General features: G+C 44.1%; 1 protein-coding gene across 7 annotated transcripts in view; it reads left to right on the top strand.

Moving 5' to 3' along the window:
* EML5 (EMAP like 5) overlaps positions 1-16,482 on the top strand; it is a 1,317,369-nt gene that overhangs the window by 559,976 nt on the left and 740,911 nt on the right. For all 7 annotated transcript variants that reach the window (XR_013600929.1, XR_013600930.1, XR_013600931.1 and 4 more), the window contains exons 11-13: positions 1,068-1,235; positions 1,523-1,629; positions 10,322-10,440. Coding sequence is in view for 4 of the 7 variants with exons in the window: in XM_078660021.1 (XP_078516147.1) it covers positions 1,068-1,235; positions 1,523-1,629; positions 10,322-10,440 (394 nt within the window). In the remaining 3 variants the exon portion in view is untranslated. The remainder of the gene's footprint in view (positions 1-1,067; positions 1,236-1,522; positions 1,630-10,321; positions 10,441-16,482) is intronic.

Genomic DNA, 16,482 nt, shown 5'->3' with positions numbered 1-16,482 from the left:
TTTGCCCTGTATGTACCCGTATATTTATCTTGTTAATAGTGATTTTTATCTCGCTATTTACCAGACTGGGCAGGGCTGTCGCGAAGTGCCCTGCTAGCGTTTACCTTGGCCCGACCCAACCCACTCCTGGGTCTTCTCTTCTCGCTCCTGCCGTCACTGTTTCTTCTGTGTCCTAATAACATCTCTCCTTCCCTTCTTTGTTTCTTTTCCCCCTCCCAGGAGTAAAATAAAAATGCTATGAGGCGGCCAATGCTAGCCACTTCATATCGCTTTTTTTTTTAACTGTTCCATTATCCAACCATTGTACCCCACCCCTTTCCCCAGAAAATCTCACCAATCCATTACCCGCCCTAGTGCCAAAGCCCAAAAAAAGCTCGCCCCGAGGCGAGACATATTGGCATGGCCAATGCTTGTTCAGTAATGAGAGGTCTGTCATTCCTTACTATTTCCCAAACGCTGATCCCTAGATATAATATGTGAGTTCGGTTACATTACAGTGGAATGCTATGCTGACACGTCATTGTGTCCAAATGAGACCATTTTCCTTTACGCTGGGTGTTGGAAACATATGTGAATGCTTTGCACCACTGTTACATTTACAGACCTGCCAACACCACCATGTGTCACACGATTTAGGTTCTATCACACAGTCACCTAGTAAGGAGCTGATATCACACAGTGGATGAAAAAGTAGGCTGGAAATCACTGCATGGAGAAGGTTTTCATCTGAGGTTTATAGCTTCCTCACCGTGGAAGTTCATTACGGGGTGTAAGACCACCCTGGCGCATCACTAGCAGACTGAGAAACTTTTTTAATGTTTTGGGTGGGTAGCGAGAGAGTATAAATGCCCGGATCAAAGACCTGCGCCACTGATGTCTACCCCCTTTTCTCACACAGTGAATTTTCTTTAGAGGTTGGTAGATCGGCAGTTATACATTAACCTTCTGAAGCTTTCTGTAATGTAGTGTATTGCATTTTCTTTAAGTGAGCACATTTGACACCAAATGCAAAGATTCAAAGTGAAAATGTATTACTCCAAATGGAATGAAGTTTCCCTCTCTTTCAGGAGCAAAGTTCAAAAAGTATCTTGGCCATTCTGCCCATGTGACCAATGTTCGGTGGTCGCATGATCATCAGTGGATTATTTCCATTGGAGGAGCTGATCATTCTGTCTTCCAGTGGAAATTCATTCCTGACAGAAAACTGAAGGATGCTCTTCATATAGCACCACAAGGTGAGTCACTCTTCAAAGAGTTGGGGGTAACTCCTGTCTTTATATAATCACCTTCTAAACTTTGTCATAAAGTTGGCTATCTAAGAACAAGTATGAAAGTAAATGGTGAAACAGGAAACTATGTATATATGAAACAAAAATCAGTCCATGTTTTGTTTTTAAATGTAGAATATTTTTCCGTGAGTTTAAAGTGATCAATCACATAATGGTATCTAAGATGTTGTCAATAACCCCGACTATAACAACATATTACCTGCATGATTTTTTTATGCTTTCCTTATTCTTAGAAAGTTTGGCAGACTCAAATAGTGATGAGTCCGATTCAGATCAGTCTGATGTTCCAGAGCTGGACTCTGAAATCGAGCAAGAGACACAGATCACATATCGACGCCAGGTAATTTTATTTTTTATTTTGTTTTTGCATTGCATACTTGTTTCAGTACATTTGCTAGACTCTGGCTGCTATACTATACCACATTTATTTTGTTAGATCTGATCCCATGAGTTGTGTTCAGAAACTGTGTAGACTGGATATTTGGATGATGATTGACAACATGTTTCATGACATGAGCCCTGATTTGTTTCTGTAATAGACAGACTCAAAGTTAATCTAGAGCTTCTTTCACTATTCAGAATTAGGTTTCATCTTTGGGAAGTGAAACTTAGTGAACATTCCAGAGGAAATGTTATATTCTGCAATCTTTAACTGGGCAATATTCTATTTAGGATGTGTATGTGCCTACAGGCTAAATCAATCTTCTCCACGCCATGTTCATAATGTTCAGTGCTTGCCTGTTCGGACCTGGCATCAACTTTGAACAAAAGAGCCCAATTACAAATGCGGAACTACACATTTATGTTAGATGATAACCAAATATGTAAAGGTTATAGAAGTAAAACATTCACAATTACAGGTAACATCAGTTGAGAGTGTCCCCTTGCAGTCATGAATAGAGCAGCACTAAACAAATAATAGTAATGATAATCTCCTGTATGTGGCTTGGCCTAGACCATTTAACAACACAAGAGCCCCAAAGGATCTAAATATAAAAAATATACATTGGTGGTGCAAACCGACACTTGACACAACACCCCTGAATGTCTACAGAACAATAGTGATCCAAAGAACCTCAAAAGATGGTCCAGGATACCCATCAGTCACCACTCGGAACCGCCCTTCATCATCTGGGATTCCTTTGAAGACCATACATCATTAACCCTAAAACTCAGAGGAACGAAGGCCAAGATGGTAAATGGTCCCTCGTACTGAGAAAGGAAACAGTATGGTCTTGCCCCTCTATTGCAAGGGTAAGTTGTAGATATGGGGTGGCCAAAAGTGCAGTGCAACAAAGAAAATAATTAGGAATAAAAATAGGAAAATGTGTTTTAAAATTGGATAAGGGAGTACTGAACAACTTTATTCTGGTGATACTCGCTTTACCAAGGTTAAAAATAGTCAGGACAGCTTAACAATAACTGTCTAGATGTGGTACAAGGTCGACATGTTTCAGCAAATGGGGACGTGTTTGTCCTTGCTTTCTTCAGGACCCACAACAACTATAGCTACTGCAGAAAAAATAAAGTAAGTGAGGTGTATATATACAGTGAAAGAAAGAAGATATCGAGACAAACACAGAGATCACCTGAATATTCTAGGTGCCACGATTTGTCTTTTCTTGCAAGTCATGCATTTCACTAACTTGTAAGAGGTGAAGACCTCACCCCACCTGGCAGTGGCTCAGGGATAGAGTGAAGCACCGCTCTTTCCGTCGGTACTTCTAAGCCGGCATCCGTGCCGACCGGGGAGGTCTAGACCATGCCAGTGGAAAGAGATCCCAGCTTTAATGACACTCACAACAAAATCTGATTTTAGCACATGTCTCCGTGAGAGAAGTTGTGGTTTTCCACCCAACCCCAGTAATGTGTCATCCTCAACTTATTTTTGTCTCTCTGCTGATTGGATCAGCAAAGCTCTTTTGCCAGGGCCGCAGTGAACATGAGGGGATTATTACAACCGAGCAGTTTAGAAGAAAACTCGTTCCCCAACGTGTGCTCTATACCACGCAGCACACAAAGTGTCACCTTATGTGGCTCTCCTATGTGTATAAATTGTGGAAAACTAAGGGACTAAAACGAAAATGGAATATATAGGTGTGCATCTCATAACTAATAAAAAATTCATGTCAATTGTGGAATTGCCATAAATGTTATCCCACTTAATCTTTCTTCCCCACCCCTCTTCAGTGCAGCTTTCATTGGAACTCCTATTTTACTTATGGAAGAGCACCATTGTGGGTAGAGTAGAAGGTGCTGAGTTGTTCTGTCATCAGGGTGGGCTGCAACTCTCACACAAAGCTGTGGTGGGCGTCCCCGCCCCCACTTGTGCTGTTGCCTCATTTATTTATGCTTGTGTTTTATTTTAATTTTTTTTAGGGGACTGCAACACCCACATTCATGCCTCTGTCCCTTACCTTCTTTTTTAATTATGTAGGCAAGCCCCATGTGGCCCGGGCACACGTCTTACAATCTTCAGGGTGTAAAGAAAGGGTTGAATTTACCAGCTGCACAGACCCAGTATTTTGAAGTCCAATTTTGGGACCAAAGCAAGCATATACATGACCAGTGACAGTTGAGGCAACTTCGCAGCCAGCACTGTATTTTGTACTCTAAACTGATGATTAATGGGTTACTTTAAGCATAGCGACAATGAGAGCTGGTGCAAGCCATTTTGCATTCTACATAAGTGTTTCTGATGGATACTTCTAAACACAGAGTTCTCACCTTAGAATACTCCCCAAGTGCCAGACTGCTTCCGGAAATCTTTTCTCTGGCATTGCTCCTGCGTGCCGCTTGGTGGTGCTGTGCAGATCTGTGTTAACACCGTACCGGCCCAAAAGTGATGGAGCCACATACAAGTGCCATCCCTGCATGCTGACATCAGCTCCTTTCTCTCAGCCCATTCAATTGTGGATCCATAACTTTGCTCCCAATTTCATCAACCTTCCAATGATCCCGGAAAAGCAGTGTACTGGGAAATGATATTCCTTCCTAAGATGACCGGTTTCAAGCCATGCCACAACTGTAGAAATAGATGTCAGTCACAGACTCGCACAAAAGTGTCTCGTTTACTTGGACTTGGGGCTCAACTTGAAGTTGTGAGACAAGGGTGCCCTCATGCACCTGAAGACAATTTGAGACCAAGCCAATCACAAGAAGTTGTGGGCCTCACGTAGGTCCCACTCCTGCTTCAAGTCAAGGGAGTGGACTTACTCCCACTCCTGAAGCCATGCCTACGATAGGTAAACTTCGCAATCAAAGTCCCTGGGAAATTCAAAATTTAAGTCCAAACGCAAGCACAAGAAGGTGAAGCAGGACTCCGTATTCCTACAGCACTATGCATGCAGAGCCAGTTCCACAATTGATGCCAGTTTGACACCATTTTCCTGGGCCATCGCAGACTGCGGCTAATTGACACACTTAGGGAGGCCAAGCAGCAGATATCAGGCATTCTTCTGGCTCCCTCGGGCTATCCTTCTGGCCCTAATGTCTACTGGTAGTGGATCCATCGTCAGCACTGCCTAACCCCCGTGGCCCTGTTACAGGCCTTGTCAGAGGCAGGATCCAGTACTTTTTCCACTGACTGCAATTTGTCATGTCTGTCAGATGGGTTCTTCAAATCATTCAAATGGCTATGCCTTACCCTTTCTTGCTGCTCCAGTAAATCTTCCCCCCACATCAGAGCAAATCTCAGAGGAATATCTGTTCATTCTCTTGTGTGAGGTGCAAATTTAACTCTCCAAAGGAGCTATTAAGGGGATTCCTTACTCGGAAATAGGACAGGTTTGCTATTCTTGCTATATCCTCGTCCCAAAGAAGGATTGGGGACCTTCGGCCAATTTTAGACCTTTAAAATGTGAATGCCTTCCTAGCCCATGAGCTCTCTGGCCTGGACTCGATTAATTGGATGATGTCCTTGGACCTGCATGACAAATTTCCATATACCTGTCCTGCAGTCCCACAAACGTTACTTCTTGTTCCAGGTAGGCGAGGAGCATGTTTAGTTTGACATGCTTCTCTTCATCTTTACCAAGTCCCTTTGACATGGATGGCACTAGCTAATCTATTTTTAATGACTTTGCTGTAAAAATAGCAAGAAACCTTGTCACTTGGCACTCATCTAATTCTATGCCTAAAGACATTGCTACAAAACAGACATTTGAAGTGAGAAGACAGAGTGTTGTTGTCTTTGTAGGGTGCTCTGTATTAGAGCTGTTCTTCACATAAACTTGGGAACTACCCAGAGTTCCTTGCTGCTTTTTGCATAAATTATGCAGCACTCTAAGCCTGACAGAGGGTGAGTGTATGTGTGTGTGTGTGTGTGTGTATGTGTGTGTATATATATATATATATATATATATGTGTGTGTGTGTGTGTGTGTGTACTTGAGCCAAAGAAAGAACGCCGCGCGCTCTGAGCATCTTGTTATATATTTTATTTAATGTTGTTGTGCCAACAACTGTCAATCGTTAATGGTGGTGGGCACAACAAAATTAAATAAAATATATAACAAGATGCTGGGTAGTGCATGGCATTTTTCCTTTGCAAAAAGTACACGCATCATTTGAGGCATCGTCTCCTTAAGCTGCTGAACCCGTTACGAGTGGGAGCAGAATCATTGCTGGCAGAATCAGGTAATTATATATATATATATATATATATATATATATATATATATATATATATATATATATATATATATATATATATATTATTCTTAACTATAACTACCTACGGGCGACAGCCAGTAGGTAGTTATAGTTAGGACCAAAGTTTCCATAGGAAAACAGTTTTTTTTTTTTGGCCAATAACTTTGGCGCTGCTTGACGAATCTTGACACAATTTTCCAATGTCCCCGGGGCAAGCTAAAAACAAAGGAGGGGTACATGGGGCTCCCCTTCTAGGGTTTAATGTAACCCCGGGGACCGCCGCCTCCATGGGGTTTTTCTATTTTATTATGCAGAGGGTGCCTGCATGGCCGCCCCGGGGACAAACTCCTCCCAGTGCTTGTTTCTTTAATAAATAAATGGGGGGGGCTTTGAACCCCTTTCCAGCCCCTGGGACCACCACCACACTGGGGCTTTTCAATGAAATAAATGCGGGCGTGCAGACCCCCATAGGGGCTTCCACCTCCCCCGGAATTTAACCACCACCACCACCGACCCGGAGCTTATTGTATATTGAATGCGGGGGGGCCGCATGGGCCCCCCGACCCCGGTTCCGAGGATGCCACCTCCCCAGGGCAACCTCTGACAAAGGAAGGGAGCCGTGTGGCCTTCTCATGAAGCCACAGATGAACCTGGAGACCGCCACCCCCCCAGGGCTTGCTCTAGCAATGTCCCGGGGTGCACACCCCCAGGACATTGCCATTTGCTATGGCTTGGCAGGAGCACCATAGCAAACACAGAAAATTATAAGTGGAGCAGAATATCAAAGCACCAGATCAGAACCTCTTCGACCTTTACATGGAGTTTGGTGTTGCTCTCCCCTGCCCCACTAGTCTACAATATCTTGGTTCAACTTGGGTCATCAGTCCATGTAGATTTTCTCATATTTGCCAACATGGGACAGAACCTTGTATATGGAGAGGCAGAACAGATTTTTCCTGTCTCTGCATTCCATTTCCTGCTCCAGACTGGACATCAATCAGGAAATGGGCTGCTACCTCCTACAGAGCACCAGTAACTGCAGAGAAAGACAGCCTGAAAACGTTTCAACTGCCCATCAATTTGGGAGGCAAATAGCTATATCAGGGCTTTTTGAAGTATCAATAAGAAACCAATTGGATGGTGACTCTGGCTCAGCATTTTGAGACACCCCATGGCCCTCTCTCTTGTAATCCAATAGCTCAATGCACCACTCAGGGAATCCCAATGAGTTTCCTCCTCTCATCCAAAACCAGCCTCCACCTTTCAGTTTTGGCAAGTTCATTTTAAATGCCTTCTAGCCTCATTTGGGGTTCTGTCCATGAAATCAATGTATAGAACAGAAGAGCCTAAGAGTCTATTGAATCCTGGTCTGAGATAGAGTCAAGTGCTAACAGAGACTTTCAGATTCTCGAATCACGGATTTACATCCCCTTGTCATCTTATGTCGGCTCCCCAGGTCATGGTAAAATGCTCTTGTTGTCCCTGTACAGGCCGGGACTGTGTTGTGGAGGGTAAATAGTGGGATCCTGCTTTCCAAAGCAAAGTGCTTGATCAATTCATTATGCCACCTTAATAGTTCCAAGGCAAGTAATAATCCTTATTTCGTATATTGTGATTTAAATATTTTGGGCCCAGTTCAACCACAGATCTGGCCTCTTCATGCTACCCCACCTATAGAATCAGAATATGGTTTCATCAGCAGCCATCAGTAGCTTAAGTCCTATCAAACTGTATGACAGCTATATGAGGCTGTGAAAGAATATGTGCTTTCTTCTACAGCCTCATACTGGTCCAGTTACAGCCAATCAGCACAGCCTTTCCATTTATCCTTGTCTTACAATGAAATAATTATTATTCTTCGTACTTTCCTTGTCCTTTAGTTTTAACCTAGTGCCACAACTTCTGAATATGCTTAGATAATCAAGTGATGCACTCAGAGGAAATAAACGTCACAGTTTTGAGCAGAGAAGGCCATGAAACTATTTTAGCAAATATGTGCCAGAGTAGAAGTAACCTCTATATAGGTTCAACTAAAAAAGCATAGCGGAACATATTGGGCAATACGTGTCTGTGAAGTTGTATTTTAAAATGACGTGTCCCACTCGCTTACCGCAAATAGGAAGACACTCCAAGCTTGCAGAGTAGCAACCATTCAGGTTTTTAAAAAAAGCTGAGACAAATAAGACAGAACCAGCATGGTAAGTTAGAGAACAAGGAAGCACCTAGCATAGAACTCATGGAACAGGTTCTCCCTCAGGAACATTGTCCATAAGTGAGGAGACTTGGAAAATCTACCTATGAAACTAGTGCTATGTTGTTTCTTGCCTCTGCTTTTCTCAGGTTTCACGTGTTGTATTTATTGGAAAATTATAATGTGCAAGCCTAGCTTGGAAAGCAATAAAATTCTGTGTATCAGTTGGAAGTGGTATGATTGACGTTCATATACCAAATAAATGATTGATTCTGTTTTGTTTGAGCCAATAGTTTAAAGCAGTCTGGGCCTTCCTTAAAGAGATGCATTTACAACTCAGTTGAAATGCAGATGACAAAGGAAGTGGATCTGATCTGCTGTGAAATACTATGCCATTGTCTAGATGCAGAGCTTGAGTAGGATTGTTTTCAGTACTTTTTGTTTTTAAACTTCTTGATCTTCAATCTGGCTATGTTGTAGCTTCATGTTTTACAATCGCCTCTTTTTCAGCCACAGAGAAAGAGATTTAATGGTTGTTACTGCCTTAGAGAGGACATATTAGATAACATGATGTGGGTATTTAATTATGGCGGAGTCATATAGACATGGTGCTTAGAAATGTGATCATTCTATTGGTGCCATGAAACATGCTCTTCGTAGTTTGGTACCATTACCCAGGTAGGAGAGGATTAGGGCTTAAATGTTGCTTCAAAATGTAAATTTGAGTGTACAATTGTATCTTTGAAACAGTGACTACAAAGAAGGCTTAATGAGTTTTTTTGGTGAAGTTGGTTTTGCAGGATTAGTTGATGCTCGTGATAAATCTAGGTCACCTCTGCATCTGAGCTGGTTTGGAGCTGTTGATCATTTGAAGAAACGCTGTCTTGGAGGATTTAAGCTTCAGATAGGAACCCAAAAATAACTTTTGAATGAAGACAAGGCAAGCTGGCTGAAGAAGTTTATGTAGAGTTGTGTTAACGTTTCAGTAAATGTTGATCTCGTGGTTAACTAGGAATTCTTCAAAATCCTTCATGCTTCACCAGGGAGTGGACATGTATATGAAGGATGTTGGTATACTCAAAATCCTTCATGCATCACTAGGGAAAGGACATATATATGAAAGATTTTGGTATACTCTTTATGCTACTAGTGACCGCTGGCATATGGAGGTGTTCTTCTGAATTAATTAAAGCACCATGAGAGGTTATAGAAGGTGTCTTGTAAGGTGGTGTTGTGTTGTCAGATGCCTTGCATGTTGATACGATATTAATCATGCTCCAGCAATTCCAAGCTGCATCATGTACTTAAGCCTCATTGGTAGGCATGTAGGATTTGGTATTGATATGATTCTGGAAATGAAGTGTAATTCTATTATTTATTATCTTTCACAAGAAAGGCGGATGTATGGTGGACTGGTAATAGGAGCTAGTAGTGTCAAGGTTAGCCTATGTGAGTAAGTGATTATGATAAGGAATAATGTGAGTACCATTCATCAGTCATGAGTGATAGGATGTCATTTTCATAAGTGGTTGCTAGGAGGCATTGAGGATATCTGTGTGAGTGCTTGAAGGTGATCCACTTAGGTGTGTTATGTGAATCAGCTGCAGCAGTAGTAGTTGAATGCTCAGTGTTGGTGATGTGGAGTGTGATTTTGTTGATTCTTTTTTCAGTGAAGAATTGTTTATTGGTATTTCATTTGCCCAGATGAGTGAGATGTAGGATCGATACAGTGTTCAAAGAGTGCCCGGCTTTTGTTTCCTTCTTTGGTGAAGGATGAGTAATGTATTAGTAACTTTGGTTGAGGTTTTAGTTTGAGAAACATGGTGATTTTAGTCTCTTAAAGGCATTTTGGGGGTGCAGCATTTCTTTTCTTGGTTGTTGGTTTGCTGTTTGTTGACTTCTTAGTGGGAATTAGGCAGACGTTTCATGATATATGGTTTCAGTTTTTTATGTTGTGTTTCAGGGTGTGGTTGAATATGCCTCATATGGGTTTGGACTTATCTGGGGTTTGGTTGTGGGTGCAACAGCTATGAGGTCCTTAGAGGCTCAGTACTGTTGTTTATTTGGTTTACTTTGCTGAGGTAGGGAAATGGATGTGGTTTGATGCATAAGGATGAATATGGTGTTGGTGTTAGACAGTCACTTTCCAACATCCATATCTTCATTCTTTTGTGCTTTTCCTCGTAAAGGTTTACAAAGAAGATCTACCTCAGCTCAAAGAGCAGTGCAAAGAAAAGCATCGGAATGCAACCTTGAAGAGAAGAGAAGCTGCCCCACTAAATAGCATCCGGTTGCACTTTGTCCATGGGTAAGAAAATGTTTTATTTACTTACTATTATGAACATGTTGAAAGCAAAAGGGTAGTCGGAGAGAGAAAGAGGCTGTGTATGCGCGTGCACATGCTTGTAACAACACATTGTCAAATTGTATGGTGTCACTTTTAAGGAATGTCTGAATCTAAGAACCCGAGCCACTCTAGCCTGGTCAAAAAACTGTCAAATCTTATAAAGAGCATTAAACAATTTGACTGAAAAAACAGTACTAAGAGCATAATGTCTGTGATACATTTAATAAAAACCCATAACTGTTATGGTATTTTATCTATGTACTAGTGGGGTACAATGTATCCCGGCTTAATATGAATTACTTGTAATGTAACATTAAATTCATCATTTTGAGTTGATGGAGCGGAATCCCCACAAAAATTCAGCAGGGTCCCACTGGTCCAAACTTGGAGTATGGCTGCCTCATTTATGGTCAATAATTAGCCTGGTTTACAACAGTGGAGCCTCAAATGGCTCTTTTTCGACATCCTGATAATAGGAAGAAACCAATGTGTGGAACCTGATTGCAGGGCTTATGAAGGCATTATGAAACCTTCTTTCATCTCTGGGAATTGGAAACTGATATGTTTTTGAATATGGTTAGCGGATTGCCATGGTGTAATAATAGATGGAAAAACATAGTCCACATTCAACTTACTGTCATCTACCCTATGGCAGAACTTAGAAGAAGGTTGTGTGGTGTACCCAGTCAGTACATAACAAGGATTTCTTGTAGAAATTGAACATATGGGATATTGTTGAAACCAAATAACATAGCATGAAACCAAGGTTTGCGGGAGCTGGGTCAAAACAACATGGACTGCTGCTTAACAAAGCACCTTACCTTCTCTGCAACCCCCATGATAGACGGGTTGGGCTCTCACAACACAGTGGGCAATGATTTCTCACAATGGGAGGAGAAGGCTACGGCCTCCTCTGACTTGTTAAGCTTGTGGTCCCCCTTCCAGTTTTGTTCTGCAGGCATCAATAAGTGTGTGTGCAATCCTTAAGCTTGCACATTGAGAAAAAGGATTCCCTTCTAAAACATGTTTAAAGATTCAGGAAGCTGTGAAACTGTCTGTGTAATTATTCTCCAACCATTGAGGACGTCAGCACCAAAAGTTGGCATCTGCTGGTTTTAATACACATCACTCTTGGAGTTGTTAAATAAATAGTTTTTTTCTGTAGAATCCATGGCTGTCTGCTTATCTTTTCACTAATCTATTTCATAAAAATGTATTTTGTAACAGTAAATTGCCAGAATTTACGTTGGATAAGGCCTACTTGCTTTGATAACCATCAGAGGTTAAACATAAAGTTGGAGATGGTTCACTGAAGGCCCTCTGTTACCAGCCTTTGCCAGTTTCTCTTGTAGGTCCACAAGAAGCCTTGCCAACTTTCATCTCAATAAAACACAATAATAAGATGACTAAAATTTAGAAAAATGTCACCCAAGAACTCAGAACAGCGAAACAAGACAGCAAACAGTTGGAGAGGAAATAGCGCTTCAGCAAGGACACCTCCGACAGGGCAGCCTTCAAGACTTCCCTCAACCACTACCATGCCTGCTGAGGGCAACAAAGAAGACAGCCCTTGCCGCACGCTTCAAAACCAGCACCAACAACACCAAGGAACTTCAACATTGTTATGAAATTCTCCAACCCATTTCCCAACGAAAACAACATCATACCCTCACATGAGCTGTGTGACAACCTCGCCCACTTTTTTCACGACAAGAACTTAACTATATACATCCTTGTACCTCAAATCAACTGAAAGAAACACTTTAGTACACTATACCAGTAAACATCTACGAGGTTTATGACATGGTTTGCATATGCACAATTTCTGCACATTCGTAGAAATTGCCAATGACGCAAGTATTACTTCTGTCATAGGCAGTCATTTTGGCCCAAAGACTACTGGCGAGGGGTTACCCCAAACATTTGATATCCAAATCCTTGAAACGTACATGGTACTACCCCAAAGGCCCTTTGCTCACTCCCAAAGATATGATCAAATAACCAATACTTTTTCTATCCTATTTTTGTCCACTAGGCAAAAAAGTAAGTCAAATAATTAAAAAGAATTGAAATATACTTCGATTTAATGATCTCTTTTCTGATCCTCCGCATTTTATATACAAAACGGGCATAATTTGGGTGACCCCCTGGTACATGCCATGACGTGTACTCAAAAGACACCTCTAATAACCATTCTGTCACTGAGACCTGAGGTTTACCCCATTATTCGGTCATTACAAAGGTCAGAACTGCTCAGTATGGCCAAAGATTTTAAACATGGTACAATAGCTTATTTGGTAAGACAACTTATTAACTGCAGATCTACTAATGTGGTATATACCATTTGGTGCCCCTGTGGCCTCTTAGTACATGGGGAAAACTGCCCAAATGATTAAGACTCGCATCATCCAGCACAAGAGCTGCATCCATTGTGGCACTGAGAACGCTCCCCTTGTTACACATTTCTCTACCCATAAAAATAATTTGGTGTGGCAAGTTATTGAACAACCATGGCTGCAAATTAGTGGTGGTAACCTGTCTCATTTGCTCACCTGTTGGGAATGCTGTTGGATATTTAAATGTGATAAATGGATATTGAGTCCACTGTCGTTGAATATCATGCTGTGGCTTTCTTTCAAAAGAAATTGCCATAGAAAAGCATGCTTAGAAGACAAGATGCAGCCTGTGTTTTGTTTCAGCGTCCTTCCACTTCCGTGTGTTTCTAAGCTGTGAGCATGTTAAATGCTTGTGGTGCTGAAAGCTCGGCTCAGAAAGGATAACAGCCTTCTCCCAAAACCAGCTCCCTTTGATTTGATTCCTATTAAGCGCACATCTTATTTCAATTCAAAATATGTTCCGATCTCGGACATGATATTTGTAACCAGGAAAACTCAATCGACTGACGTTGCCATGCATACCAGTGAAGCCGTTTTAAACCTATAATGTTGAAGAAAGATTTGATGCATGGATGAGGAATTTTTGGTAATGTCTGTCAAGCGTCAGGTGTGGAAAACGCATACACTACCATTTGGTTAACATAAAATTGACGTAATCCATTCGGGCACATTTTCCTTTGGACGCATTTTATTGCTAAGCTGTGGTTCACAAAACAATAGTATATTAAAATTGCTGAGGCTAGTGGCACTATCCGGGTCAAGGAAAGATGTTAATTGATTATAAACTAAAAATGGGCTAATTAGCATCTGGAGTTTTGGTTGGATGGATTGGTGAATCTTGATGGATGGTAAATCTTTATATAGTGTATTATGAGTAGATTGTAAATGGATGGATGATGGATGGGTATGTGTGTGGAATACTGTTGGGTTGAGTGAATCGGTGTTGATTGCATGCTTAAAGGATGCATGTTTCAATCAATCAATCAAATACTGATCTTTATTTGACCAAATTAATGGTCATAAAAGTAAACACAATAAATACAGAGTTCATAGTTATAGCAGAAATAAAAAAAGAAAAATACAATCATTCAAATCTTAAAATCAAAAGCACAGCAAACAAAGCACCACATTTATAATTTTAAAGTTTTACAACGCATAATTTGTCTTTAGCTTCATAGCTGCAATAATATAACTAATTACAGTGCAACAAATTTCTGTGGTAGAAAAGTATTGCAGGTAACCCAGGCCTTCTTTATATGATGTAAAGTGCTTGGGCAAAGGAATGGGACGTAAAATCCGAACTCTTAACGAGCAGTACAAAGTGCGAAACAATATAAAGTGCGCTGTAGATTGGGTAGAGACGGCATCACAAGGGCAAAGAGAAAGAGAAGCAACACCGGAACCAGTCAGTCGGAAGGCAACTAAATGATGAACCAAATTTCATCGTAGCCCTTTCAAGTAAAATCAATGCTGCGAATTAACAGACCATGTTAAATAAAATTGTGTCTGGAGCAGTCGCGCCCGGCATGGCTCTTGGGTGGGGGGGTGGGCACGGGCAGGGGTTGTGGAGGGAGTCACTGAAAGGATCGCGTGCGGGGTGGGGGGGTCAGAATTTTAAATTAAAAAAAAGTTCTTACCTCAAGCTGGGTCCTGAGTCAGTGAGGCACCCTCCCCTGACCAATCACAGTGCTGCAATGCAGCGTTGTGATTGGTCTGAGCGCCGTAAGACAGCGCTCAGCCAGGGGCTGAAGGTGTGGGCATGTTCTCCATGCAGGCTGCAATGCAGCCTGCATAGAAAAGGGGAAAGTGCGCATGACTAGTTTTGGCGGCCCGAGAGGGACATCCCAGCAGTCACAGCGCAATTAGTAGTGGGCAAACCACTCCTCCCCTGCTCAGAGAGCAGAGCAGCCCTGCCCACCACAAAGCAGCAGGACACGAAACCACAAAATAACAATAACGGGGCATGGCTTGGATCTTCAAGATGGCGGTCGCACTCTGAGTGCTCTGGACCCCTCTGTCATCCGCTCCGAGATCCACCAGCATTGGCAGCCATCCAACCCTACATTCTACGCCTGGTGCCCCGCCGCATCCTGTTCTACCCACCAGTGGTGCCAAATGCTTTGATCGGTGTGTGGTGCTCGAGTGCCACTCAACTCTTCCTTCGCCACATCTAAAATGGCTGCACCTGCTCCTGGACTCCCGGGCGCCTGATCTATGCCCGTGGTGGTGGGGCAAGCAGCGGATCCAATTCACCCGCGACCTGAGGACCCCAAGTGGTGGCTGGCAAGCCGGGGGCTCATCAGGTGCTGGCGAGATCCGAGAGAACTCCTGCAACCCAGGGTGAACTGCCAGGCCAGGTGGCCCGGGCGAGGCCCTCTCCTGAACCCTCTCCTTGAAGTTGCTGCGGGCGCCGGCTGTATTCCACTGTCGCTAGAGACCTCACGGAGGTGACGCCGGGGACCAGCCGCTGATTCGGGCGCCGGAGGCGGGGTGGTGGCTGTGGGCCTCCCCCCCTTCTTCAGAGTATGGTCATCCTGAGGCCAGGGGCGCCTGGGCCCTAGCCGGGCCTGCGGAGGCTGCCCGAGCTGGTGTTGCTGATGGTGCTCACCGGCACTTCGAAGGACGGCGGAGGGACTTCCCCTCGAGACCCTGTGAGAGGAGCTGTGGGAGGCGGTATGGTGCGCGTCCTCCGGCCTGCTGTGCTCCTGGGGCAGCTCTAAAGCGGGATGGTGGCGGAGAGATCAGCTGCACGCATTGAGCAACAGGGAGCTCTGTCTCCTTCTTCCTCCGCCTCCCGCTAGTATCGTAGAGCATCAGAGGCACGCTGCCCGGCCGGACCTAGTCCCTTGGTGTTCCTGCTGTCTGTGCGATACCCTGAGGCCCCTACCTGTGCTGCTGGACCCTCCCGCACACAATCCAGCCCAGTCGATCTTAAGAGGGCTGACTGTGCGGCCCGGCCCCCACCTGCGCCAGGAGGCGACCTCTGCTCTGGCCTGTTGTGGCCCCCTTCAGGCCGTCTGTGACTGACCTCTCCTTGCCGGCCCGGGGTGCGTTGGCTACGGTGAGGCTCAGAAGGTGCTGCTGCTCTCTGCGGGCCCGCACTCCCAGGAGACCCCCTCCGCCCCCCGCTCCTCGACGGTCGAGAAGGGGAGCAGACTAGAGGAGCCCTTGGGGTGCTCCCTCGCTGACTTTCGTGGCCTCCTGCTGCTGGCAGCTCTGGGCGCACTGGGGGCCCGGCCTCGGGGTGCGACTGCCCGCACAACAGGGATTTTCTGCAACATCCCCGCAGATCGACCGCCACCTCGGGTGGTGGAGGCACTTTCGCCGGCAGGATGGCCTGTTGCCTCCCCCTCCTCTGATTGTGTCCCTCGGAGGGCTGGGGTCAACTGGGCCCATGGGATTAGGTGAGATGCTGCACGCCGGAGGCCTGGGGGGTCTTTTGTAATGTCTGGCGTGCCTTGGAAAGGCCCGAGACAACCCCGGTGAGTGTTGCCAGCGGCTGTGCGTGGGCCCAATCTGCAACTTCTTCCCCTAGGCGCCAGGGCCCAATACCAGCATAGCAGTGGGCGAGTGGGGGTGAGCTCAGCTGCGCTGATCGAGCGGTGAG

This window comes from Lissotriton helveticus, chromosome 9, assembly GCF_964261635.1.
Source record: "Lissotriton helveticus chromosome 9, aLisHel1.1, whole genome shotgun sequence".
Lineage (NCBI taxonomy): Eukaryota > Metazoa > Chordata > Amphibia > Caudata > Salamandridae > Lissotriton > Lissotriton helveticus.
The sequence above is the reverse complement of the archived record's forward strand: the minus strand, read 5'-3'. Positions and strand labels throughout refer to the sequence as shown.